The 26,404-nt window shown below is 31.6% G+C and overlaps 1 protein-coding gene across 5 annotated transcripts in view; it reads right to left on the reverse strand.

Annotated features, from left to right (window-relative positions):
• E(bx) (nucleosome-remodeling factor subunit NURF301 E(bx)) overlaps window positions 1-26,404 on the reverse strand; it is a 93,524-nt gene that overhangs the window by 34,571 nt on the left and 32,549 nt on the right. For all 5 annotated transcript variants that reach the window (XR_013025390.1, XM_076490505.1, XM_076490506.1 and 2 more), the window contains 10 exons: window positions 25,745-25,954; window positions 22,852-23,445; window positions 20,722-20,861; window positions 9,881-12,440; window positions 8,177-8,315; window positions 3,681-3,975; window positions 3,096-3,237; window positions 2,510-2,697; window positions 2,223-2,349; window positions 1,454-1,758 (listed from right to left, as the gene is read on the reverse strand). Coding sequence is in view for 4 of the 5 variants with exons in the window: in XM_076490505.1 (XP_076346620.1) it covers window positions 1,454-1,758; window positions 2,223-2,349; window positions 2,510-2,697; window positions 3,096-3,237; window positions 3,681-3,975; window positions 8,177-8,315; window positions 9,881-12,440; window positions 20,722-20,861; window positions 22,852-23,445; window positions 25,745-25,954 (4,700 nt within the window). In the remaining variant the exon portion in view is untranslated. The remainder of the gene's footprint in view (window positions 1-1,453; window positions 1,759-2,222; window positions 2,350-2,509; window positions 2,698-3,095; window positions 3,238-3,680; window positions 3,976-8,176; window positions 8,316-9,880; window positions 12,441-20,721; window positions 20,862-22,851; window positions 23,446-25,744; window positions 25,955-26,404) is intronic.

The following is a 26,404-nucleotide window of genomic DNA, read 5'->3' on the forward strand; positions in this document are numbered from 1 at the left end:
AATGGGATTGATCAATACATTATAACACCCCCATGGCTGAAAGGGCAAGCATGTTAGGTGTGACATGGATTCAAACCCACAACCCTCAGATTACAAGTCAAGCGCCTTAACCACCTGCCCATGTTGGGCCAGTTATAGTTGATGGTAATAAACAATTGGTAATGTAATAGTCCTGACAGTAGGCTAAAAACTGATATACAAGCAACTGTTTTCAAAGCCAAAAAATTGTCTATTTCAGTTTTCTTTTACTGAACATACTGGTGGTCTTCCAAAAACACTACATCTATAAAAAATTATGCCTAAAGACCATATGATCTACATTCTTTCCTTTTATTTATTAAAATACAATATTAAATTGGAGTTCCTTTTGAATGAGTGAAACGATAAAAGTGATGTACATCTGTAACCAACAGATATATGACTTACAATATCACTCATTTTTATATCTTTAGCATGGGGCTGAAAAAAGGTTAATAGAAAGTGATCTTGTCTCACCCAAGTCTTGACACAGAACTAAATTCCTTTTATTCAAGCCAGTACTATAGTAAAGCATGAAATGACTCTGGCAACTTCTTACTCAAATAAGACATACAAACTTAATACTTATAATACTTATGATCACTGCTAACAACCAAAATGAAACTTGGAAATAACAAAATATTTATGTAGAATATATAAAGTTTAAATATATTTAAAAGTATATTGATTTAAGAACGTTGTTCAGTTACAGTCAGTGACATGTATTGGATCTGATGACTAAAGTTTCCAGAAAGATTAGATTAAGTACAGGGTGTTCGGAAAGTGACTGTGTAGTTTTGTAATCATATTTTATTCAGTCTATTTCAAGCCAGCAACTGATAGCAGTGTTTAGAAACAAAATAAAAAGAATCCAGGCCTGTATTGATGCCAACGGGAGTCACTTTCAACATTGTTTATAATTGTCATTCATATTTACCTCCTGTATTCTATATTGAAACATGTCTGTTAATAAATATACAAGTGCACTGTGACTTTCCGAACACCCTATATGTACAGCAATAGAAAAACCATGACAAAAACAAAAGGGTAACCATACCTAAAAACACACTTTATTGTTTGCATAAATAGACAGTAGGAAATAAAATACTAGTATGAAAATCATGCTGCTTTTATTTACTTTAATACAAAATCAAAACCCATAATATATTCAAGCTTAATAAAAAGATGATCTCTGTGTGATCTTGACTTTTCAGCTTTATTCTAACAATAAATTCTGGTCAACTGCAATTTGGAAATAAATTACCAATTTACTTTTTCTTCTTCTGACAGTGGAAGGAATTTTGACCTTTAACAAACAGAACTCTAAGACTTCAGGCTTTATAACATTTGAGAGAAATGAAAAACCAAACCTACTTTCAAAAATTACTGTGATTTTCTGAGATAATCTAGCTGCACATTGGCACAATAACATTACCTTGGCTTGTGTGGTTTGGCCTTGGGTCACAAGCTGAACTGTACCTCCTGAAGCTGCAGTGGCTGTTGCTGCAATTGTACCAATGCCAGGCAAAGATATGGCAACAGACGTGCCAGTGCTTGATGAACAAACTACCCCTGTAGAACTAGTTACAACAGCAGTGGACACTGCAGAAGTTAAAGCAACTGAAGGACGGATTGTACTCAGTTGTGTTTTTGACCCAGTTTGCTGAACTGTGCTTGTCTGCACAGTTGGTAACGTCAGCAACTGGAGACGTCCATCTGCCATGCGAATCAGCTGCTGGCCTGAAATTAAAAGATATGCAAGATTTAACCAAAAGCAAAGTTTCCCAGCATTAATTTGACAATAAATATTTCTAAATCTCATGCCTTATAGCCAAGCATCTGAGACAGTCCACTGTGTATTTGAATCCACTGAAGGAACAAAAAACAACCGTAATTGAGTTATATAATATAATGTGAAAGCCTTTTTATATGGAGACAAAATTAGTATAAAATACATAAAACTAGTTCACATAACACACAAATATTTTTAGAATAAACGCAACTTCTTCAAACTTGATATAGCAATTTATCTTGCAGGAATTATCTGCTACCTAAAATACAACATACAGTTGACACATCATATTATTAACCACAGAAAAATATCTTTCAACAGAATTTATTTTATACATTATATATTCTCATGTTATTAGTTTATCACCACATTGTATCAATTACTGCTCTTAATAATCTGAAACACAACATACCAGGCAAAAGTCCACGAACTTGGAGTTGACCATTTGTACCTTGAAAGATGTGAATTTGAGCTCTCACAGGGGATCCTTGTGTTGTCTGAGTTTGAATAATTCCTGTCTTGGGACTCTGTGTAATGACCTTGAAGTTAATAAAAATAAAAACTTGAAAAATACATAATCTACAGGTTTGCAAATGTATTTATAAAATATGTGTATTTAATTTATAGTTTAAAAACTATTCAGTTCAATTAGCACAGATTAAAAAAGGCTTTACATATTTATCTGCTATCTAAGCTTACCTGTCCACCCCCAGCAACTGCTAGAACTGTTGGTTTAGTGGCCAAACCAGAAGCTGTTCCACTGGAGGTCGAAGCAGTAGAAGCTCGCACTATGATTTGAGGAGATTTAGGAAGTATAGCTGCTCCAATTGGAAGTTTTAATGTCGTACTCCCACCTGAAGATGAAGCTACTGCTGTGACCACTTGTCCTAAGTATAACAAAAATACACAAAAAATATAGCAATCCACAATGTTGTTACTTAACAATAACAGTACTGTGGTTACAAATGACATACTTATGCTGTAATTTAAAAAAAAAAAAAGGTATTTAAGCAACAACTTACTCTTAAAGATCAAACTAACTACATTACACAGATTAAAGAGCATCTTTCTAAAAGGATCTTTTAATAGTGCACACTATTGTTGACTAAAAAACGTTTTTGATCATTTTTTTTGTTTGTTTGGGCAGACATATTTTTAAAAATAGATGCAGAAGTTTTAATAACACTAACATAACCATTTCTTTATTTTCTTTAGAAATGATAACAATATAAATAGCAACCATATAATGTTTTATTTAACTTCTCAATCACATCATTAAACTTACCTCCTGGTTTATCAGGTCTTGGTCCCCGTGTTGTAAATATCCTTCGAATACCTTTGTAGGGCTGTCCAGTTGGTGTGCTTGCAGTTGCAACTAGACTAGCAATTCCTGCTTTACCAGGTGTGGTGGCAGTAATAACCTGAACCTAACTCACAAGAAAAATATTCATAAAGCAGAAGCAAAGTTACTCAGAAACTAAATAGTCAAATTAAAACTTTAAAGCAGTACTTATAAAACTGTAAGGTAGGTAAATTTCAAATTTTACATAACAAAACCTTACTTTATATACAAGATTCAAAACAACAATGTAATAGTTTCTTTTTCCATTTCTTTATCTCATAATAAAGAATATTCAATATTGTTGTAGTCCAAAACATATTTCAATTATCTCTTTAAAATAAGCAGTGCTTTTATGAAATTTAAGAATATTTTATCAAAAAAACATAATTTAAGAATTAATTATTTTGATTTAGCCAAATTTAATTTCATTACTTCAAAAAAGCTTTGACTCACCAAGAATCCCATTTTAAACATCTGGTCCAATTAGAAAGAACCATCATAGCCATGTTTTTTAAAAAAATATCTTACCTTTCCAGCTGATGAATTCAATGAAGAAAGAGGTGTGAGGGTGGTTACTCCTGAAGAACCAGGTGTCAGAGCTACAGTGATGGTTTTGGCTGTTACAATTTTAGGTTGAGTTTGTGATGTTGAATTTTTCAGTTGCTGTGGAGTCTGTTTAGATGAGTCCAGCAACCTTTTCTGCTGCATAGCCTGTCGTTGTTGCTGAAGTTGTGCTTCCATCTGTGCTCGAATCTTGTCAGCACTTTGCTGTGCTTGATGATGAGCTATTTTCTCTCTGGCTTGTTGTTGCTGCTTCTCCAACCTAACAGTGAAACAAACTTGTTTATCAGAATCAAATGTTCATTATTTCTTGGTTTGTAACAGTAACCATGTAATATGACTGAAAACTGTTTTAGATTTATCAAAGGAAACAATTTTCTAATACAGGCATTTTCCTACACCAAAAATGTATTTCCAACAGATACCACTTCTCACATTTTAGCTTTTCCCAATTCTGTGCTGCCCTCTAAATGCATAATTATTTTGCAAGGCTATACTTACATGTTTTCTCATGCTATTGTTGCACCTAGGCCATCAAGGAACTTGACATCCAGGAAGCAGTAGGATGGGGAAAAAAAACACACATGATATGACAACTTCAGTCCAAAAATAAGCAGAGTCTGAGTTCCACAGCAGAAGGAAAGTTCAAACTATCTACATCATTAGAAAATCACTGCCATACTCTCTACCAAGTGGAATTGGTGACACTCATGAGGAAGTCTCCATGATTCACCATTCCAGTGGCTACAAACTAGTAAGTGGCAAAGACTCCTTGTATTCCACTTGAAGAAAAGGAAGTGAAAGCACACAGGGGAACTCGGAGGAATGCAACACCTTCAAATAGTGGAATAGTTAACTAAGAAACTATTTTTAAAAGCAGGCCAGTCCCAGTTTATTCAACTAGGAATAGCATGACAAGCAGCCATTCTGACACTGCTTTACTCAAGGTGTAGTCCACAAGTAGGTACAGTTTGAATCAGGCTTTTATAGCAAATAATATACTGCAAGAAAAGCTCTAATAATATCATAGAAAACCCCATCTTATCAGTGAACATTACAGACCAAACTGGACATAGTGTGCAAATCTAAATACAGGTATACCATGGCAGACCGAGCAGGAAAATCCCGAGATATAGAACAAGACCACTGTCAAGGTGAGAGAGAAAATAAAAATAACTGGTAGAGCCAATAAGATGCAAGTGGAATGGCAACAGAAGGAAGTCCATATCCAAAAAAAAAAAGCCAAATAATGAATCTAATATGTGACAAACATATGTTGAGCTGTTCACACTTCTAGGCTGCATAATATCCTCTAATGAATAATGAAAGTAAGCAGTCAGTGAGGGAGAGAAAGAGAGAGGTGACAAAAGTTGGAGAGAGGTTAACTGAAAGAGCTGATGTGAATCTACACCAAATGAAGTGTAGACAAGACGAACGAGCTGTCATAGCCATCCCATGGGTAATGGGTATATTAATGAGATGAGTAATTCCAAGAAATAGACAGGAACATTAACAGTGAAAAGAGCAGTGCATGTCAACTCTCTCAACATGAACGTGGTCAATATGACCAACCAAATAACCTCTTTGTACTCATATGAAGTCTTTATGAATTAAAGTTTTTCAAATACAAAAAATCATTTTTCAGTTAACTATGTGTGCTGTATGTGCTCTGAATGATTTACAACTTATAATGGTATGGATAGTAGTTAAACACTATTCAAAGGGTAATAAGTCAATAAAATGTAATTATAAATTGATGTATACTGTTAACTATTATGAGATTAAATCTGGTTAGGTTAAACAAATGTAGTTTCATGTTACAATTAGAAAAAATTATACAAAAAAAAATTTTTTTGTGATTATGAAAAAAACCTTTTTTGTGGTTATGAGGTTGGTCAAATTGACCAATTACAATTTGAGAAAGTAACAGATAAAATATAAAGTTTTACTGAGGAAAGAAAATGTTTGAAATGTATTTGGTTAGTTTTACACATAAAAAGATGAAATTTTTGAGATAAAGTATTTTTAATTTTAAGAAAAAAATTATTTTGCACATGGACTTATTCAAAACAAATATTCAATATATTCATAGCCAAGTGTTTATTTTAGTTTATTAAAAACACATTACTCTATCGAATTACATTATCCACAAGCAACTACAAGCTGCTCATATGCATGCCTTGTGAAACATTATTATAATTATTATTATCTTACCTAATCTAATAATTAACCTAAAAATATCCATATTCTTGTATTTTAGTTACTTTTATAATGATAAAGAATAAATATGAAAAACAATATATAAAGACATAAAGTACTTGCAAGAACTTTTCTCTTGCTGTGGATTGTTGGTGAAACTTGAGCCTTTTTTTTTTCTTAAATACTAATAGCAGTAGTGTGCCAATGAACATAGACTAATAACATGCAATAGGCAGACAATTTCCTTTTACAATCATAATTGTTTTGGCTTTTCAACTATGTGACAGGAGCCATTACAAATTCATCCAAGCTAGCAATTGTGATTCCCAATGGCACTAAAGTTTCATTATAAGTGAGAGGGTTAACAACAAACTTCATGGATGGCACAGAGAAGATGATCTAAATCATAATGAGAATAGATGTGAGTAATGAAAAGAAAGGAAATAGAAGAAAACATGCTGTCCTCTCCATGGCACACAAACGTTTTACAAAGAAAATCACAATCTGGATAATGAAGAATAGAATATACGAAGCATCAATAGTATGTTAGCTCTCTCACACCCAGAGGCAGAAAAAAGTAAGAAATATGACTTAAGCAAATTATGGTATACAGAAAAAGAAACTACTGGCTGAAAGTGAGAGAGAGAAAGGATAAGGACATGGAGAAGAACATTAAGGTACCAATCCAGAAAAACTCCAGTAAGAGGAGGACAACTATGGAAAAAGGAATGAAAGAGCACAGAAATGACAGGAGAATACATGACAATAATGGAAAAACATACAAAGATGAAGTAGAGTTGCACTGTAGCCAGTAATGGTTGAATGTAATATGCTTTGTTCAAACAACCATGTTAAAATTCAGAAAAACATAAATAGAGAAATGGCAAAGGGAGAAAGCATGATACAGAATATGTGTCATTTTTGCTGATTCATGAAGTGAGAAAGACAGCACTTCTGGATTGGAGGAGTGAAAGTGAAGGAGCAGGTAGTATGATGGAGGAAGAGAACTGGAGAAGGTGCAGTAGAGGAAACCATGACTGAATCTGCTGGTATGGAGTTTTCAGGAGAACTCAACACAATATTTTGAGGAAAGAAGCCAGATGATGGCCTGTGAAATAAACAAGAGGGTAAAGCACTTGAGAAGCAAGGCATCATATCCCTACCAACAGATCTCAATTATGTATGAAGTGATAAGTCTGAGAAAGATAAAAATACCATTGTATGACAAACAAGAAAAAGCAAACATCATTTACAAATCCTTCAGGGAATTGATGGATGACCAAGGAAATAAGGAAACTGAATGAAAAATTACAAAAAAAGGGAGAAGGTACAAGACAAATGTGGGAAAACTTAAGCCTAAAAAAGATTCATAAAATACAGGAGATCTGATGCACACAAATCTACGTCAAATCATAAAAGGTAACAGAAGGAGGAAGAGGAGGTGTATACTCAAGAAAACTGTGGTAGAAATAATTAAATATGGACTTGCATAACTGGAAAACAAATACAAAAGGAAGAAGCAGGAAATGAATTACATATTGAAGGAAAGAAACATATCTGAGGAACCCACTCTCAAAATTACCACACACAAAAAAAAAGGCATAGGTAGATTCAAAACAGCATGAGCATAAGATTAGGGATAGGTAGATGATGGGGGAAAAAAACTGGTAAAATCACTTCCATCAGGAACCAGAAACACAGGCAAAGTTACAAAAGAAGATCTAGGCTGCATGAAAGAATGGATCACTTATTGCAAAATATTTAGATTTTGATAATTAAGGCCATTAAGATATGAATCTAGAATCCAATATCTCTTCTCATTTTACAAATAGTTACATTAACTTATTTTATCAGTTTAGCGATGATAACTTAGATGTAGTCACCAAGAGTTCAGAGCAGAAATAAAAATGTCCAGAGCTTGACCAAAGCTACTAGTGATAAACACTAATTATGTTTACTTAATCCTTATGTTTGTACAAAGTTAGGTGGAACTGAAGACTTATGTAACTCATGTGTGGAATGTATATAAAATTATAATGCATGGTACTCTAAAAGTTATTCATTATAATACCTTTCTGCACTTAGTACTTTTTTTTTTTTTATTCTCTGATTAAAAGAAATCATTGGAATAAGTTTTATTAATAATATAAATTTCCTAATAATCCTTTGATCTCTCAGATTGTCATAAAACGTGTTGATTTTATTCTGGCACACTTTCTCACTGAATAAAATTATTGAAAGATTTGTTACAATAAAATTCTTACTTTTCTCCAAACTGCTTTATTTCCCATAACTCTAATTCTTCTTCTGGAACCCACAGTTCTTGAAGAAAAGGTTCTTTGTTCACAGGTGACTCAGCTCTCCTTCTTTCTCTGAGCCCACTACGCTGAGGGGTTGCCTTTTCTGGATTATCATAGAATAAAGTATTTTATTTCAGAGTTACATATTTTGACTCCAAATGTGATCAGTGCTTCATGGCACAGATGCTATTTGTGTTATAAAATTCCAAATGCAGTTAAATAAAAAACATTTTGGTGCTAAAGTAAGAGAAGGATCTTTATATTTTCATTAAAACAATGACAAAAAGTTCAAAATGTCAGTGACCCTCTTATGGGCTACAGTACATGCACCTTTGTAAAATACTGACAGCTGTAAACTGGAAAGTTTGTCAGGTTATCATTATTTTAATCTTTTATGTATATTTGTGAGAATTTAATTTGCCAGTAATATTACTTTTTCCATTATAATGCCTTAATTTGTTGTAATTACAATGAGGTGACTTCCAAGGAGAAACATCACATTATCATGTACCTTTTCAACACAAGATGGATTTATCCTTTCATTTGGAGGAGTATGTGACTAGAAAATGTACTACTCTAGTAATAAATTACTGTAAAGCAGTTCATGTAGTATATATTAATACATTATAGTCTATCAAAACTTCATATTATAATTTACTAATCCATTTCTGAGCAGAATAAGCTTTATTTAAGGCAATCTCCAGGCATCACATCTGCATAACAAAAGTGTGACCTCTAAAGTGTTATACTTCATATTGTAATAATGCAATATACATATATATTTGATAAAAACTCTTCTCTGCCACATATATAGCAGAGAAGTGTTATCTGCACAGACTATCATGTTTCATGGCATGTAAATTAAGTTTTAACCTCTCTAAAGGTCAGGTATAACCCAAATTTTGTATCTAGGTCTAATCACAGCACAAATGTACATTACATTTTACAGTTAATAAAAATTAAAAGTAACAATTACAACTAAACTGTGGCTAAATGGAAAAAAAATGTGAACCACAATTGAATATCAATAATTCAGTGACATAATTTACAATTAACTTTCTATTTAATATTTTACAGTCTATATATGCGAGATAAGAAACTTCAAAAAACAACAAAACTTATGGTGAAGAGGTCAAAGTAATAATCAAAATTACAAAGGATTTTTGCCAATACATGTGTATACAGCTAAGTAACGGCTCACTGAGTATTTCTACAAAGCCATCCCTAATTTCGAGCTAACAGACTAGAAAGAAAAGCAGCTAGTCAAAACAACTCACCACTAACTCTTGTCAAACTAAATGGAGGAATTTGATCATTATGCTTATAATGCACCCAAAACCCCAAAGCACTTTTTTTTTTCCTTTTTATTTGGCACTAATTAAATGCAACAGCTCTCCAGACCATCACATTAACCACTAAGCCAGGGTAAGATAAAAATGAGTAAGAGTCAAAATTCATATTTAGTGTACATTTCATGTACAGTAAATAAATGTGCATCACAAATTGCAGATATAGGTTATCAGATTTATAGCCCACAACGTACAAACCTAAAAAAAAATCAAAACAAAACAAAGGAAAATGTGGCATGTGTAGTATAGGTTTCAGAGATATCAAACAGAACAGTACAAAATTAATAATACACGCATGGTAAAAAACCAGAATACCCACCACGAGGTCTGGAAGGAAGATCTATTGGAACAATGATTCTCCGAACCAAGTATTCTGATCGCTGGTTGAACAGTCCCACACTGCGAGATTTCAACAATTCTGTTGTTGTTACCTCATTTTCTGTGGAAATTGTATTAACACCTCCTGGTGGTGGCTTAGCTTGGATGTCATCCCAGCGCAGACAACACCATAAAACACGTAGCTGTAGTGCAGCAGTATGGATGGAATTAATGATTTTTGTACGATATCTCCAGCAGATTTTGAATATGGGTCGAGGGCAAATACCATATGGCCAAATGTATTGGTTTGTTTTTGCTACATAATTAAACCCACTAACTTCTTTCATGCCAGCATGTCTACTAAGTTTTCTTAGTTCATGTGGTGGAATCACCAGAATACTATGTCTTTTCCCAACTGTTGTTTTAAATTTGTAGCATGATGGAAGTGAACTCTTTACCATTTTTCTAGTCTTTTTGGTACTTTTAGATAATTTGCTCAAATATACTTTTCCTGCAGTGGTTCCATTGCTGTTAACAGTTGCATTCAAACCTGTCTTTTGACTGATTCTACGAGACTCTGTTGTAGTTCTGGCAGAAGTTCTTATCCTGCCTCCACCACTCATTACTGTCAAAGTTTTCTTATCAGCTGCTTGTTGTGACACAGCTAATGCTGAAACACTTATTTTCCCATCACTATCTGTAGAAATCATAGATGATTGGCTGGTTTCAGTACTGGAGTGATATGCCACAATTTCTTTCATGCTACTATGGTTTTTCAAATTATCTTCCACTTTTACAGGAAAGCTTGTAGTTGATGATACTGTTGATTGAGTGACAACTACCGTTTTAACTTCTGTCACAGTTGTTGTTTTAACCACAGTGGACTTCACAAAATTTTTCATTTTTCCATTTCTAGTGGGAGAGTTTGTAATTAATGGAATGTGTTTCGATACAATTGGCTGTAGTGGAGGTGGAGAAGATGGCGATTTGAAAACTGGTGGTTCAGTTCTTTTTAATATTTCTTTTTCATTTACTGAAGAATTTTTATTAATAAATGCATTTTTTATGGACTCGGTGGTGGAAACCTTTGGAACTATCTTAACTTTATGTAATAACTTAGTTGAACAAAGTGGTGCATAGCATGTTCTGGGCTTTTCTTTATTTCGATTACTTCTACAAAGTGTAGAGTAACAAACAGCAGTTAGTGGTTTCAATAGTACTCTCTCTTTAACTGAAACCAACTCAGTGTCAGATTCAAAACCTACCTCTCCATTAGGTAAGCTATTTAATGCTTTCTCATTACCTGATTTAATATTTAACTCCACATGTGGTTTTGTTTCTTCTTTGTGTAACTTCAAGAGTTTATTATCAGTTTCTTTTTTTGGTGTGACACATAGAGTAACATCCTGTACAACAGAGTTAATTTTGTTAACAGGCTGTTTTGGTTTAATACTGACAGCATTAGAATCTTTTTCTTCTTTCACAGCAGCTTTATCTGTATTTGTGTTTTCTTTACCATTCTGCTTTTCAGGCAGATCCATTTCATCCATTTTTAATCTTCGTTCTAAAAAAAAATCTAGTTTAGAAGCCTTGGCTATTTTTGGAAAAACTGTACGAACAGTTGCCTTAAGTGATTCAGAAATATTTATAAGGTCCATATTTAGGTCTTGACTCACTGTAAGATAATTAAGTTTACCCATGATACTACTTTTCATCACTCTCTTTTGATCGTCTGATAATTCAATTCTCTTGGCTTTATTCCCATTGTTTGGTTTGTCTGAAATAAACAAATCATGCATTCTCTGTTTATCTACACATGAATCATCAGCAACATGACCTTTTTCTGAACTTTGACATTCTCCAAAGTCTTTCTCTTGACCATGTGGAGGATCAATGGAATGTGACTTTTCAACTTTATCAGCATCCACATTACAGGAAATGTCTGTTTTTGATTCTTCTAAAAATGTTTGTGTACTCTCAGCTTCTAACAAATCTGGTATTGCAGATTCATCATGTATTTTCTGTGCATGTTTCTCAGCAGAAATTTCAGAGTTTTCATCAATATTCATTTTTTCTTCACCCACTTCATTTTTCACTAGAGAAACAGACTGTTCTTGGACAATTTCACTTGTCTCTGTTGATTTCTCTTTCACTTTATAATCTTCTTCATCTATTTCCATGTCTTTTTGTTCTTCTTTCACACTGTTAAAACAAGTTTGGTTACCAAAGTTAGTGGCCTCTTTATGATCACCACTATCTTCATTATTTGTCTCTGATACCAGACACTGTACGGTTTCAAATTTAGACTTTTCAGAAGAACTACTGAAATTTTCAGAGACATTTTTTATAGGCAACGGTACATCTTTATACTTTAAGCCTCCCCAAGCATCTATTATTTTTGCTCCACTTTGACCTCCTCGTAATGCTAACACCACTTTCGCTGGTCCACCTCGAAGACCCAGGTTGTGGGAGGGCAAATGTCTCGCCATACGAGTGCTACTAATCCACATCCAACCACCTTGGCCATTGATTCGGTACTCTTCCCCCTTTTGCTTCCACACCTAGTATAGAGGAAAACAAAACCTGATATAACATATATTCATTACAAAACAAAAAACGCAGACTATTATGTTTAATATTTTTAATGTAGACACAAACAAACTGGTAACTATACATCTTTTATCTAAAGAAAAGCTTGAATTTCATACATAGCTTCAGTTTCAATTGAGGCAATGAAGATGTTTTATATAAGATAGTATAAATCAAGTGATCTTTACAAAAGAATTTAATTCTTTTACAATTACAGTTAAGATCTTGTGCTTTAGCTGGTTTTACAAAGGAAAGCCTTGCACTCCAATTTGGAATCCTACAACTATATTACACACATTTCTGTTGTTTTGACAAACAAAACATATGCAAATTCTACACACAGATGTAACCATACATGCATTTTAATATTGTCATATGCTTATTAGTTATACTTCTTATGTATACAATAACAATAATTTTAATTTTAAAAGTTTTGTAGTTTTCAAGTAATCAAAGTAGAAATGTAATTACTTCCAAATAACTTGAACAATATTTACTTTTTGCATAAAAGTCAAAACAAAATATCCAATAATTAGCTATATTCCATGAAAATTAGCTTCTTCATAAAAATGATTAATAATAATAATAAAAACCCTCAAAGTTTTGGCAACTGATTGCCAATTTTACACTATATCCTAATTAAATATTAACTAGCATTTGTCATTATTCAGAATTACTGCATAATAGAAAACTTAGTTTTATATCTTGATATAACTAAGTTATCTTGATAAGCCAGAATACTTAACATGCAAAGTGGTTCTACAGAAAACTCCCATATTTATTTTTTTAAATAACTAGTTCAAAAGAAACAAAATTGCATCAACAAACTCAGAATAAGTTGTACTTTGAAAAGTTTTAATATCATATCACAATGCTTTTATTACTTTTAATTGTCTTCACAAGATACTGGTAATATTAATGTGTAGGATAACATGGCTGGTTGTTGACTGTAGTCTTAAAACACATCAGTTTTACTTTATAAGACAATTTCAATCAGAAAATGACTGCTCATTTTCTTAAAAGTTGCTTAGGACGTTCAATATAAAGAAGGGATATAATTTTTGAAGAAGTAAATGGAAGAACATTGCTGAAAAACTTTATTTACCATAAGCTACAGTTTAAAAGTACTACAGCCCAAAGTTTATCATTTTACACACCTCCATAACGTTAAGAAAGATAATAAAACATTTTTTTTAATAGTGAACTGACTTTGCACACTGGGTTTTGGTTAGGTTGATGATTTATGAAACCCACAACCACATCTCTAGGAACATACGATAATTATGTCACTATATCACATTTACAACTGTTAGTTGATTGTTAATTGTTTGAAGTTTGTAATGCCCAAATTGTTCCAATAAACAGTCTGTCATGAAATAAGTTGGAAAACCATGATATTTCATGCCTAAAGGTGCCTATTTTGGCAAAAACTGACACTGCTTCAGTAGGCTTTTTGTCTATGGGATTTCTTCAAAATTAGAATAGACAATGAAATTTAGAAAATCTGAGCATAGCCATTAAAAATAAAATAGTAGGTAATGATAAACACTGTCCACAGTATACAAGGCTTCAAGTATCTTCATTTAGTGATAGGCTTAATTTATTGACTGAGCGAGAAACATATTCAACAGCTTCTGAATCTCTATGCAATGAAAAACCTTCTAAAAAGAACTTGTAATTCTGACTGTGCTCTTGTGAAATTTAATTCCCCCTTGTAAAGTAGCTTTTAAAATATCATTTTACAATATTTTCTCTCTTACAACTCAGTATGTGTTGCATAATGCAACTGATTGGGTTCTGGCAATTAGTTAAATATTTAACAACTATAAAACTTTGCCTATCAAATGTTAAATCTGAATTGGAGGCTTGGATTTAAGTAAAAACTTTGGTCATTGTATAAATTAAGTTCAAGTCTTAAAATATTAATAATAGAAAAAATAGTAGTATAAATTATGCTTATCCTTCAACTAAAGGATTGAAAGTGAGTTCTTTACATGTATAAATGAAATATTCATTAAATTTGGTAGTGGTTAGGACAGGTACTTAACCTTTTGAAATACTTTAGCTCTACATGTTTTTTAACATTACATTTTCATGAAAATATTTAGTACCAAAACTGCTCTGATTTGAGCCATTAATGAACTTCATGAATGCTGATATTGCTTCTGTTTAAAGTCAAAATATAATGAAAATTTTGAAGAAATAAATTTATTTAACGTATCACAATTAATCTTCAGTTGTACACACACAAGAAAAGACCATATTGCTTTTTATTGAAAGAGGTTTTTGTTGTAAAAGACATTACTTTTATGTACTTAATACAAGGTGTTCCCAAAAAATGTATACACACTTTGAATGATTATAACTCACTCAAACTTTCTTTTCTCACAGGTGCAACTGATTTGAAGTAATGCCAGAAGCAAGACTAAGCTTTGACAAAAGAAATTTATCTTAAAGTGCCACTGGAAGTGTGAGAACATAGCTGAAGTGCAAAGACAGTTTAGAAGGAAGTTTCAAACAGATCCACTAATGCGATTCACCATTACTCGCATCAGAGATAAGTCTGAAACAAATGGAACTGTTCAAGACGTCTATAAAGGGCGTTCTGGAAGACCACGGTCGTCCACCAGTCCTACAAAAGAAGCAGAGCTGTTGGAAAGTCTCCACTGATCTCCAAGAAAATCTGTTTAGCAAACAGACCATGAGACAGGAATCACAAAATTGAGCATCCACTGCATATTGAAGAGCTTTCATTAGAAAAGTTTTATTCTGGCATCAGTCCACGCCCTCAATGAAGATGATCCTGACCGGAGAGTTCAATTTTGTGAGTGGTACCTGGCAAAATCTGCAGAGGATGCACAGTTTACAAACAAGACTGTCTGGAGCGATAACGCCACATTTACGTTAAATGGCTCAGTTAATTACCACAATTGCACTCACTGGGCACCTCAGAACCTGCATGTTACGGTTGAACACCACATAAACTTGCCAAAGGTTACAGTGCGGTGTGGATTATTACCATTGGGCATAATTAAACCATTCTTTTTCCAAAACACAGTCACTGATCTCATTTATCTGAACTTGCTGCAAGAATCTGTCATGCCACACATTCAAGAGCAATTTGGAGATAAGGTGTTTCATTTCCAGCAAGATGGAGCACCTCCCCACTACCATCGTAATGTGAGGGCCTATCTTGATAAACATTTGCCAAACATTGAATTTCCCCCACATTCACCAGACCTCACACCTCTGGACTTTTTTTTCTTTTTTTTATGGGAATACATCAAATATATAGTACAAAACCTGCAACAATGAATGAGTTGAGAGCAGCAATTGAAAGAGAATGCACCCAAATACCAAATGAAATGATTCATGAAGTTTGCAATTCCATCTGTATGCATTATCAGCAGTGTCTGGATCAGAATGGTCATCAGTTCAAACACCTGCGATAACTCAAAAGATTCTACACTAGTCTTCTTAAACTTGGATTATAAAACCTAGATATATATATATATATTATAATAAATGTTGTATTTATAATCATTCAAAGTGTGTATACATTTTTTGAGACATTCTGTATTATTCAAGCATTTTTATTTATTTCTCCAAAACAAATTTTGTTGGTATTATGATTCATCATATTTGAATACAAAATCTACTTTACAAGCATTTCATTTTGAAATTAATATGCACTATTAATGTATTACACAGAAAGAGCTTCCTTGGGAAAGCAGGGTAATAAACTTACCTCACAAAAATTTACATTTCCAATCAAGAGCTTTAAAGTGACTAAGTTTCCAATAATTGTATCTTTACTTTTCCCTGAATATGCATGACAGGCAAGCTGTCAGTTTGAAAAAAATAAATATTTTACACTTGGTTGGAAGAAGGTTTTGACAAGTGAGAGTATACTTCGAAGGTATATTTGGCAGATTATTGTATTTGTTAAGTTTTTGTAAGTCTTCATTAAATCCATTAATGGCTAGCATCTCAAAATATCATAAAAAATTTCTTTGACAGATGCAGTTCATTAACAAAAAGTATATTTTTATATTTCTTAACCATCATTTGTTTATTAAAGTTAAAACAAAGCTGTTCCTAAATACAAGTTCATATAATTCTACCTGTCATATGTTTATAGGCTTGCTTGATGGTCAGAACCAGCTTCACAGCTCAAATTTCAAAATTTACACTGAAATGATATTACTTAGCAATAAAATGTGATATATGGAAAAGATCATATGATGGAAAATAATAATAATTAGCTCACAAATGTAGAACCCTGATATATTAGGCAGCATTTGCTAAAACTATATTAGGCTTTTGTGTTCTTAATAAATATAACAAACACAAGGATATTGCCTCAAAAATAGAAAAATGTTCACAAAAGAATGAGAGCAAACATGAATTAAGCAATACCTGATACTTACATTAAAACACAAAGGGCTTTTAAACGTGGGAATCTTTTTAGATTTAAAAGGAAAATTAAGAAAGGAAAAATTAAGTGCTTTTTTCTTTTAAATAAAAACGTACAAGTTCATGACAACTTGAGATGTCAAGAACTATTTATACAATATTATCAATGATGGCTAAGAAGTTGGAAACTTTATTCAGACTGTTTTCATGCATTTCAAAATTTCTAATACATCTAAAATTACATGACTTGCAAACAACAGGAAGCATCAACTTTAGTGACTTACAAATAATAAATATGAATAAGTGATTTACTGATAATATACTGTTTAATAGGCATGGCACTTTTTTTTTTTTACAACAAAACACTTATTGTTCTGGTGGCAACAATTTCATAGAAACAGAAAAACAACTCTGGAATTACTTTTTCACATCCAAGAAATAAGATTTAGCAAAACTATGTATGTTCTAGTGTAAACAATTTCAAGGTGCAAAATTTAATAAAGAAGATATGATTACTGTTTTCGGTTCAGGAACTAATACTGGACACATGTCATGAAGATTACAGTTAGAAGCACACAATCCATCTTTTGTAATTAATTTTAAGTAGTTCTTGCTTTTTTAACTACATCAATTTAGATATTAAGTAAATTGAGCAAAAAAATAAAAAAATTCAGGAGTTTGTAAAAGATGGGTACAGACCTCATGTTGTATGTGTCATTAATGTTATAGTTACAGGAATAAAATTCATCTTTAGTTTTCTTGTCAAAACTGCTTTGAAAAATAATACCCAAGTATAAATTATTTGCTCTTCAACAAAGTTAGTAAATTACATGCATTCCAGAACTAGTTTAAAATTCAGAGCCTAATATAGAACGAGACTTCATGATGACAATTAAAAACACACAATTATGTTAGTCGTATCAACAGTTTGATTATGAAATGGATCTTGAAATATGAAGAATTTTAAATTAAGAAAATTAATTTAATAATGCACTGTTGTTGTTTTTTTTGTGAAATGAACAGGCTAAATAGTATTTACAAAAACATATTAAGTTTTGGGTTTTCAGTAATTCACTTAGATAAACACATTCACTTGTCTTAAAACTTTAAGTTAGCAGTCAAGATGTTTTATGTCTACAAAATCCTCAAAAGTTATGACTAGAGATTAGCAAATAATTCCAGAGAAATAAACATTTTTATTTATGTCAGAAAAGTAAACAATTTATCTGCAGATTACCTGTATAACATATGTCCCTCAGTATATAATATAAATAGAATGCAGGGAGAATTTTTTGAACAATGGGTGAAATAATTTTAAGTTAGATTAAAGATTAAAAAAAAATACAAACAAAGTTCAATACTCTGAAACAACGTATTAAATTCCAAATTTATAGTTTATAGTTTAACAGTGTTCTCACAAGCCAGTGAGAGGACATTTTTTTGGAAAAATATATGTATAAGGAGTAATAACAAATTCAAAATTCAAGGAATGTAAAATTTATTTGAATGAGTATGTAACATCCACATCAAAAGGGTTATTACATAAAAAAGAAAAACCTTAACGAGAAAGTCAGGAAACACCAAAATGTGCAAAACAAGGAACGAAAATAATTTAAAGAAAATATTAGAAAGTAAGGGAAAATTAATTTCAGTATATGTACCACATAAAAATACAAAACATTTCAAGTTGTTGAGGTGAAAGATTTTTTTTAATTGCAATGACACAGTCAAATACACTTATTACACATGACTATAAGTATTATGGATAAATTTGAGCAAATGGTATTAATAATGTGGAATGTGGACAATAAAGTAGGTGTTTTAATACCAAATGTGATGTGGTTAAAAAGTAAGAGCAAACTGATGTCAGCTTGATGAATATAAATTGCTTACTAATGTAGACTGTGTAACAGGTCTGCAGGAATATTGGTGCATGGCACCACAGAGGTACATATTTTGATGATACTAAAAGGTTATGCAAGTAAAAGTTCAAAGGTTAGAGTTCAATGATTAAAGTTTAATTCCAAATGTGATGTGGTTAAAAAAGTAAAAGGAAACTGATGAATATAAATTGCTTACTAATGTAGACTGTAACACAGGGGTTCCCAACCGGTGGGTTGTGACCCCCCAAGGGGTCGCGCAGCCTTGGCAGAGGGGTCGCATAGCCTTGTTAGAAGTAGCTTGGGATAACATTTATTTTATTTCATCAATTACATTTTCAAGTCGCAAGTGCCAAAAGGTTGGGAACCCCTGGTGTAACAGGTCTGCAGGAATAATGGTGTATAGCACCACAGAGGTACATATTTTGACAATGCTGAAAGGTTACACAAGTAAAAGTTAAAGTTGTAAGGTTAAAGTTCAAAGTTGAAAGGTTAAAATGTAAATGTTAAAAGTTAACCTGTAAAGTATGTGTGTGTGTGTGTGTGTGTGTGTGTGTGTGTGTGTGTGTGTGTGTCTAAGAAAAAAAGATATATTTATAATAGCTATTTATAGATCATACAACTTTACAATATGTATTTAAATCAATTATTAAATATATTAACACCAATAAGATTAAAACTAATCCATGATGATAAAAATTAACTCATTAAATAAAAAAAATGTTAAGAGCATATAGACTTAATGACTGTTTAGAATGGATCACAACTGCTCTACAGCTATTAAAAGTAAATATTGATATAAAACCATAGAATAACATAAAGAAATAGAGCCCCAAGCCAAACAGGAAGGGGTTGAAATAAAGAAAAAAAAATGGCAATGTAGTTTTTTTCCTGATTTGAACAAAGTTTCTTTGGACATGTTTATTGACTATAAAAGGAGGAATTTACCAGTTCTTTTAGCACTGATGCTGCAAAAAATGATTTGAATTGGTAAAGTGATTGAAATCCCTCAGTGCATCATGAACTTTACAGCTAAGCACAAGTATGGAAGTCTCCAAATGATACACAGGCATTCAGGAACCATTTAGAACCATCTTTGTAGATAATGTGCAGTAAGTTGAATATAATATTATGCCTGTAGCTGCTTTCAAAGTGTTCCTGTCTGCTCATCCTACTCCTGATTATTGTGATGCTTTGAACTTCTCTACTGTATCAAAGGTAAAATTGTTTGCATCTCTGTTGAAAGCTAAACATAAGAAAGTGATAGCAGAAGTATGAAAAGTTGGCAGTTGCATTAATTAATGATGCTGAGAATGTGGCTTTACTGATATATACAGTATTTACTCATGCTAGATAACCTTAGTACTAGCTAGTATGCAGACTGGATGATGTTACATTTCACTTAAACATTTATCAGTTAACAAATTAAAACTTGTCTTAAAAAGGTGTAAGTTCGAAACCATCCTCTTTGAAAGTTTCTAAATTGAACTTATTTTTAATATTTAAAACATATAGTGTAAAGACACAAAATTTTTAACCCATTTCTCAGAAGCCAAGAGGTATCTCAATAGTGTTCATATTATAAAAATTTATAAAATTCCATTTTGTGATGAAAAAAGATGTATAGTAGCTCTTTGTGGGCTAAAAAAACACTAAATTTTAAAATTATGATTTTTTTTAAATGAAGCAAATTCATAAAACTAATTTTGCTGAATCAATCAAATAAAAAATAGTTCAAGAAAAGAAAAAAATTAAGAAAATAAAATGCAACAACAACAACGTTAAATCACATATTTTAAATGAAAGAATATAAACATTTGCTTTTATATGTCCAGTTGGTTTATTCTTTTTAATTAAATACTCAGATACCATTTGTTCTGAGATTATTGTACTTTTTCATTGATTTATTGTTTGATCCCACAATACTGTCTATAGCCTATTAGATACATCTGCTTACCTGATGTTTTAAACCTAAAGTATATTTAATGAACATAATACGTTCATTTTCTTCCTCCAACATTTCCCGTTTTTCTCGTTTTTCCTGCTTTTTACGATCCTCTCGATTGGCCATAGTTGTTCTTTGTAACCGAGTATGACCTGGAAAGTTACATGAAGTTTTAAATACTAAAGTTATAATTTCTCATTTTTTCAAGTTTAATTATACTTTTGTGCATTTTCACTAAAAAGATTTTGTAGTACTCATCTGAATGTCACGTAGTTCACTAGAACAAAGTTGACATACCAGCAGTCTATAACTCTCAACAGATCCAAAACTGTCATATAAAATAAAAATAAAAACTGATAAATTGCAAATATGCTTCTTAACTATCAAGTTAATATATCACATAAAACAATCTGCATATAAACAAATGTATTTTCACAATGCAGCCAGAAAAATTCATAAAACTCATTTGAAAATACTTGCATTGAGTCTAAAAGTTATCATAGACACAAAAATCATAACAAAAAATGAATAAAGTCTAAATATCATTAAAACTTCCTGAAAAAAAATTGGTAAACACTAACTGATTTAAATACACAGTTCAACTTATAATTCCTTTATATGCAATCAAAATATGGTAATGGTTTTAAGATTGGGAAAAATAAAATTACTGTTTGAAATAATCTATTAGAACAAAATATCCTTTTTATACATATATAGACAATTTTTTTTGCAGTTCAATTTTCCCTCAACCAAATGAACAACAGAGAGGTGGAATTTAAAAATTTTAGGAACACTATTTACTAACTGAATACAGTTAATGAACTTTATCATTGATCATATATCACTACAAGGCATGGAACTTCATAACCATTAAATCCAATACAGTTTAACTGAATCAACTTAAGTTGTATGTGACAAAATTAGACACACAATAAAAAGCATGGATTATTCTAGCATTGATAAATTTTGCATTTTCTCAGTCAGCAAACTACATTTTTAGGGATTCTGTCCCATTCTTTAGTTGTTTAACATGATGGGTCAAGACACTGACCTTCACTATGACTATGGATATTGCACAGGTATTTTATAGGATCAAGACAAGAAATTCTTTAAGAATATGACACTTTCTTTAAAACAGTCAATTGCAATCCTGATAAGACATTCTGACAACACAAAATGTTCAACCCGTAGTACACACAGCTAGCTTCAATGTACCACTGACTTGTAAATAAGTCTCTTAAAAGATAAAAAGGTTTGTATATGTCAATAGATACCCACACATTGAACAGAACCACCAATGATTTGGTCATATTCAAAATTTATTAAATCAGTGCTACATCAAAACACAATAATTTACAAGTTCTAAATTTTTAATCTCCTGTAGTATGAGAAATGCAACATTTTTCTTTAGAACTTCTCTTTTGTGTAATTTGTTTAAAATCAATCTAAGAATTATAGAATTTAATGTAAATTACTCATTATAATACATATATAACTAAGGCAAAGATATACTGCTCACATCTTGTTCTCCAAACAAAGGAAAAACATTATCGGTAGGAACATGATGGAAAACAGCCAATGGCACTAATTCCCATTCATTGTGAAAAATTCATTTTTGCTGTAAAGTTTTCTTAGTTACATAAATTGTTTACACAATAGATAAAATTTCATTTTAAATCCTACACAAGATATTGGAACCTAGCTTCTAGCATTCAGTGTTAAGACCAACTTCATTCTCCTGATTTTCTGCATGAACAATGTTTCATTTAATTTTACATAAAGCTACACAAGAGTTATCTGCTCTACTTATCTCTAATTTAGCAGTGTAAAGCCCCCACCTCTGAAAGGGTGAGCATGTTTGGTGTGACAGGAATTTGAACCTGTGACCCTCATATTACAAACTGAGCACAGCATGAGCAATCAAAATTTGTTGGTAATTGCAATGTACCTGACTAAATTTTCAGAATTTGTTTCATTTACATAATTTAATTGTTCAACAATGTTTACCCAATGCAAACCGACATTCTTATCTATCTGTAAAACCCTCTATTACTTACTTTAAAATGCACGTCGTATTACACTAAAACAATTACACTCCAATCTTGGCCAAACTAAAATCAGAAAAAGAAGTTAAAACTTTACCTAATGATTCATTCCATGCAGGATTGAACAAAACAGGCTTCATGGCCATTTCCAAGATGCTTAAAGCAAGAGAAAAGGTTGAAGGGGAGCTACAGGCATTCACTGCTTTGATCCAATTGTTACGATGAATTGGCCAATTAGGATGAAAGAAACAGCTATGAATGTTATTTTCAAGTTGTAAAATTGTTGCTCGTAATGTAGAAACTGCCAAACTCCGACTACCATAGATAGAGCCATTCCACTTAAATTCACTAAGTGTTGTTAAACTGAACTTGTGAGAAAGATGCCGGTTTTTATCTCGATCTTCAGCATGTTGATGTTTATTGAGAGCGAGAGGGTTAGTGGTGTACTCATTTGAATATTTTTTATAATTATCCTCCATTCCCAACTTAAACAATACAGATCCTGTCGTCGAAGAGGCACTGGACTTTGCTCGAGTTATTCTATTCACCTGCCCATCTTTACCAATAACAAGCACAGAATCACCCTCTTCACCTTTACGATTGCGATTGGTAGAGTATTCAAGATTAAACACCCGAGGTGTCAATGATCCAGTCTTAGATCGTGTTATGTATCCAGGCCTTGGAGAATTCCCTACAGAAAAATATATAAACAATTTTAGTTTGATATAAATATTTGAATCTGCTTGACATCAAGTTTTTTTACAAAATAATTGAAAGATGATTTCAATTAATGTGTAACAGAAACATAAGAAACTTTTAGTTACTAATATTTTCAGAAAGAAAAGTTATGAGCATTCATGGGGGGGGGATATACAAAATTATGACCACAGTTATTTATACCACACCTTTTTTTTTTGAGAATCACACAAAAGTATGTTAATCAGGAATATATTTATAACTCACAGTAAATCCTATATTATTGTGTACTTAGTATGCATAAGGTGTTGTTTGTTTTATACCCAACAAATGCAAGCTTTAATTAATGAAACAGAATCTGTATTTCACTCAATAATTCATTGTCCTTTTAATGCAACACATTAACGTGACAATCTAGCTGGCATCTAGCAGAAAACATCCCAGTGGTTACTTAGCATCAAAAGCCAAAGAATTAATATGCGATTTTTTTCAACAATTATTAGCTTATATCTGCTTTTGTTTTGTTTGTTATATGTAACATTAAGACCATAAGATCATTTAAAACCTTATTTCAAATAGTGTAAGTGATAAATGGCTTCCGTAATTCAACAACTTTGCTTTAACACAGGTATACAAAATTATTAACTATATGAAATAAAACTAGTAACTAAAGAATACTCATTTTAACTAACTACACATAAACATCTATACACAGTATACTTGCAAACTCTGTAAACTGGAAATAATAAAACATACAGTGCTGGTTAAGTATTTGTTTCCTTATTACATGTTCGCATTTCATGTGCAACAAATGTCAATAGTTATACACATGACAGTAAATACAAAATGTATAGTAAGTCCTTGTTTATCTAATTTCTGTCTTGCAACGTGAATTTATGATATTTCAATATGGTCAATATATTTATGGCCAACATGGAATCCACCAATATCTTCTACTCACTTGCTCTGTTTTTTTCTAATACTAAACAGAAAATTAATACTTCAGGTTTTGGAAATGTAGTTGAATTTTAAAAAATAGCTCTCATTTTCAATTACACTTTTAAAAGCAACATTACCACACCTTATCTCACTAAGAGATGTGACTTGTAACAAAAGAGTATCCTAAATTTTATTAAGAAATTAACATGCAAACAACTCGCTCATCACTCATCTTTCATTATTTGTTTTCAATCACGAGTGAAAAACAAATCGATGGTACAACCAATATGGCACAGAGAGTCTTAGAGGTGTGAATATTAGAAAAATTTCTGATGCAATTAAAATTTACCACACTTCAGATTTTGCAGTTTTATTTTATGTAAAATCAGAAAACATGCAGGAGTGATAATTTACACTTCACTTTTTAAATGTTGGCAAATTTAATGACTTGGGCTTTTTTTAACCTTTCTCCTGCAAATTCAAAGCATGTTTTAGTCAGCATTCCCTTTCTGTTTCAGTAAAATTTTTGAAAATACAAATTGTCATGAGATAATCTGATTTTGTAAATTTAAAAGCCTGACCAAAATACTTGAGCCACAAACTGCAGAAGTTATCATACTATATTTAAGCTCCAATCATATAGTGGTAAACTGGGGAAACAATATCCCATTCAGGGAAATATATCTTATTTTTTCTTGGCTATTTGGCATAAGGAAATTAAGAAACACTCGTCAAACAATCTATATACATAGCAGTCATATGTCTGTCACATGTATATATTAGTATGCACCTAACAATACACTTAGGATGTTTAACAAAATATTTACATATTTCATGAAAATTTACTTAATAAATCCAATATATTCACACTTCCAAGATGGATCAAACTGACACACTACACGTAGATTTAAGCAGTCACTCACAACCAAGTTTTTAGTGAATTTACATGAATATAGAACACACATCTGTCAAGTAAGAAACATGAATTTCTGGAAACCTGAAGAATTTTTGACTCTATGTTTGACTTATTCACACTTTGAATTTGTTTCCAAAGTGTATTTTATTACTACAATCTTTGTGAACTTGTACGTTGTTTAAAGGAACTGACTCAGTTCCTTTAAAATAAAAGTAATCTATTATACTGGCTTTATAACTAACAAAAACTTGTATAAAATAATATAATATTCAAAATATATTTGTACTATAATAATTGTTTTTTTACACCTACAGAACATATCTGGTTAACAACTGTTAACTACCCCTTTTATATAAATCTAAAGTATAAAATAATTTTCCAATATATTATACAATTCCATTAGCTAATGAAAAGAATCATTCAAAATAACATTTCTTACCATCTCCACTTCCATCTCCTTTGTCACTTATATTTTCAGATTTTTTTGTATCAACCTCTGATTGACTTTCACCTGCAATCTCCACTGTACCATGTTTATCAAACTCTTCCTTTACTTTTGTTAATCGAATTAAAAGGTCACCATTTTCTTTTTTCTTGTCACCCTCTTTTTCAAATTCTTCTTCTTGCTCATCATTCTTTATTTCCGTTTCTGATTCAAAAAAAAGAACTATTAATATTGCTCATCTTCAGTTACAACTAAGTTTTATCTATGTAAATCCAAGTAATGGAGAGCTTTAAACTTTCAAGCTTTAACTTAAAATTAAATTTTCCATTTGTAGATGGAGAAAAAAAATGCTACTTTGTAAAGAAAAATTGAAAGGATTTTGGATACTCTCACACTTAAGGAAAGTGACAGCATTTTCACTTACAAATTAGAGGCACTACTTAATACTGTCTCAAATATAGCATGCAAAAACTAATTTTAAAAAGTGATGTTTAAAAGAAAATGTGGAACAAATGTTTATTTATTTTTTTTGTGCTAAAATTATCATGTATGGCATAACCAAAACAAGTAAACACAAAACATAAATTTCTCAATTTATTTTTAAGGTGTAGAAGTCACTTAATATTTTGATCAGTTACATCAAGGATGTATGCT

Source organism: Tachypleus tridentatus, chromosome 2, assembly GCF_004210375.1.
Source record: "Tachypleus tridentatus isolate NWPU-2018 chromosome 2, ASM421037v1, whole genome shotgun sequence".
Classification (NCBI taxonomy): Eukaryota; Metazoa; Arthropoda; class Merostomata; order Xiphosura; family Limulidae; genus Tachypleus; species Tachypleus tridentatus.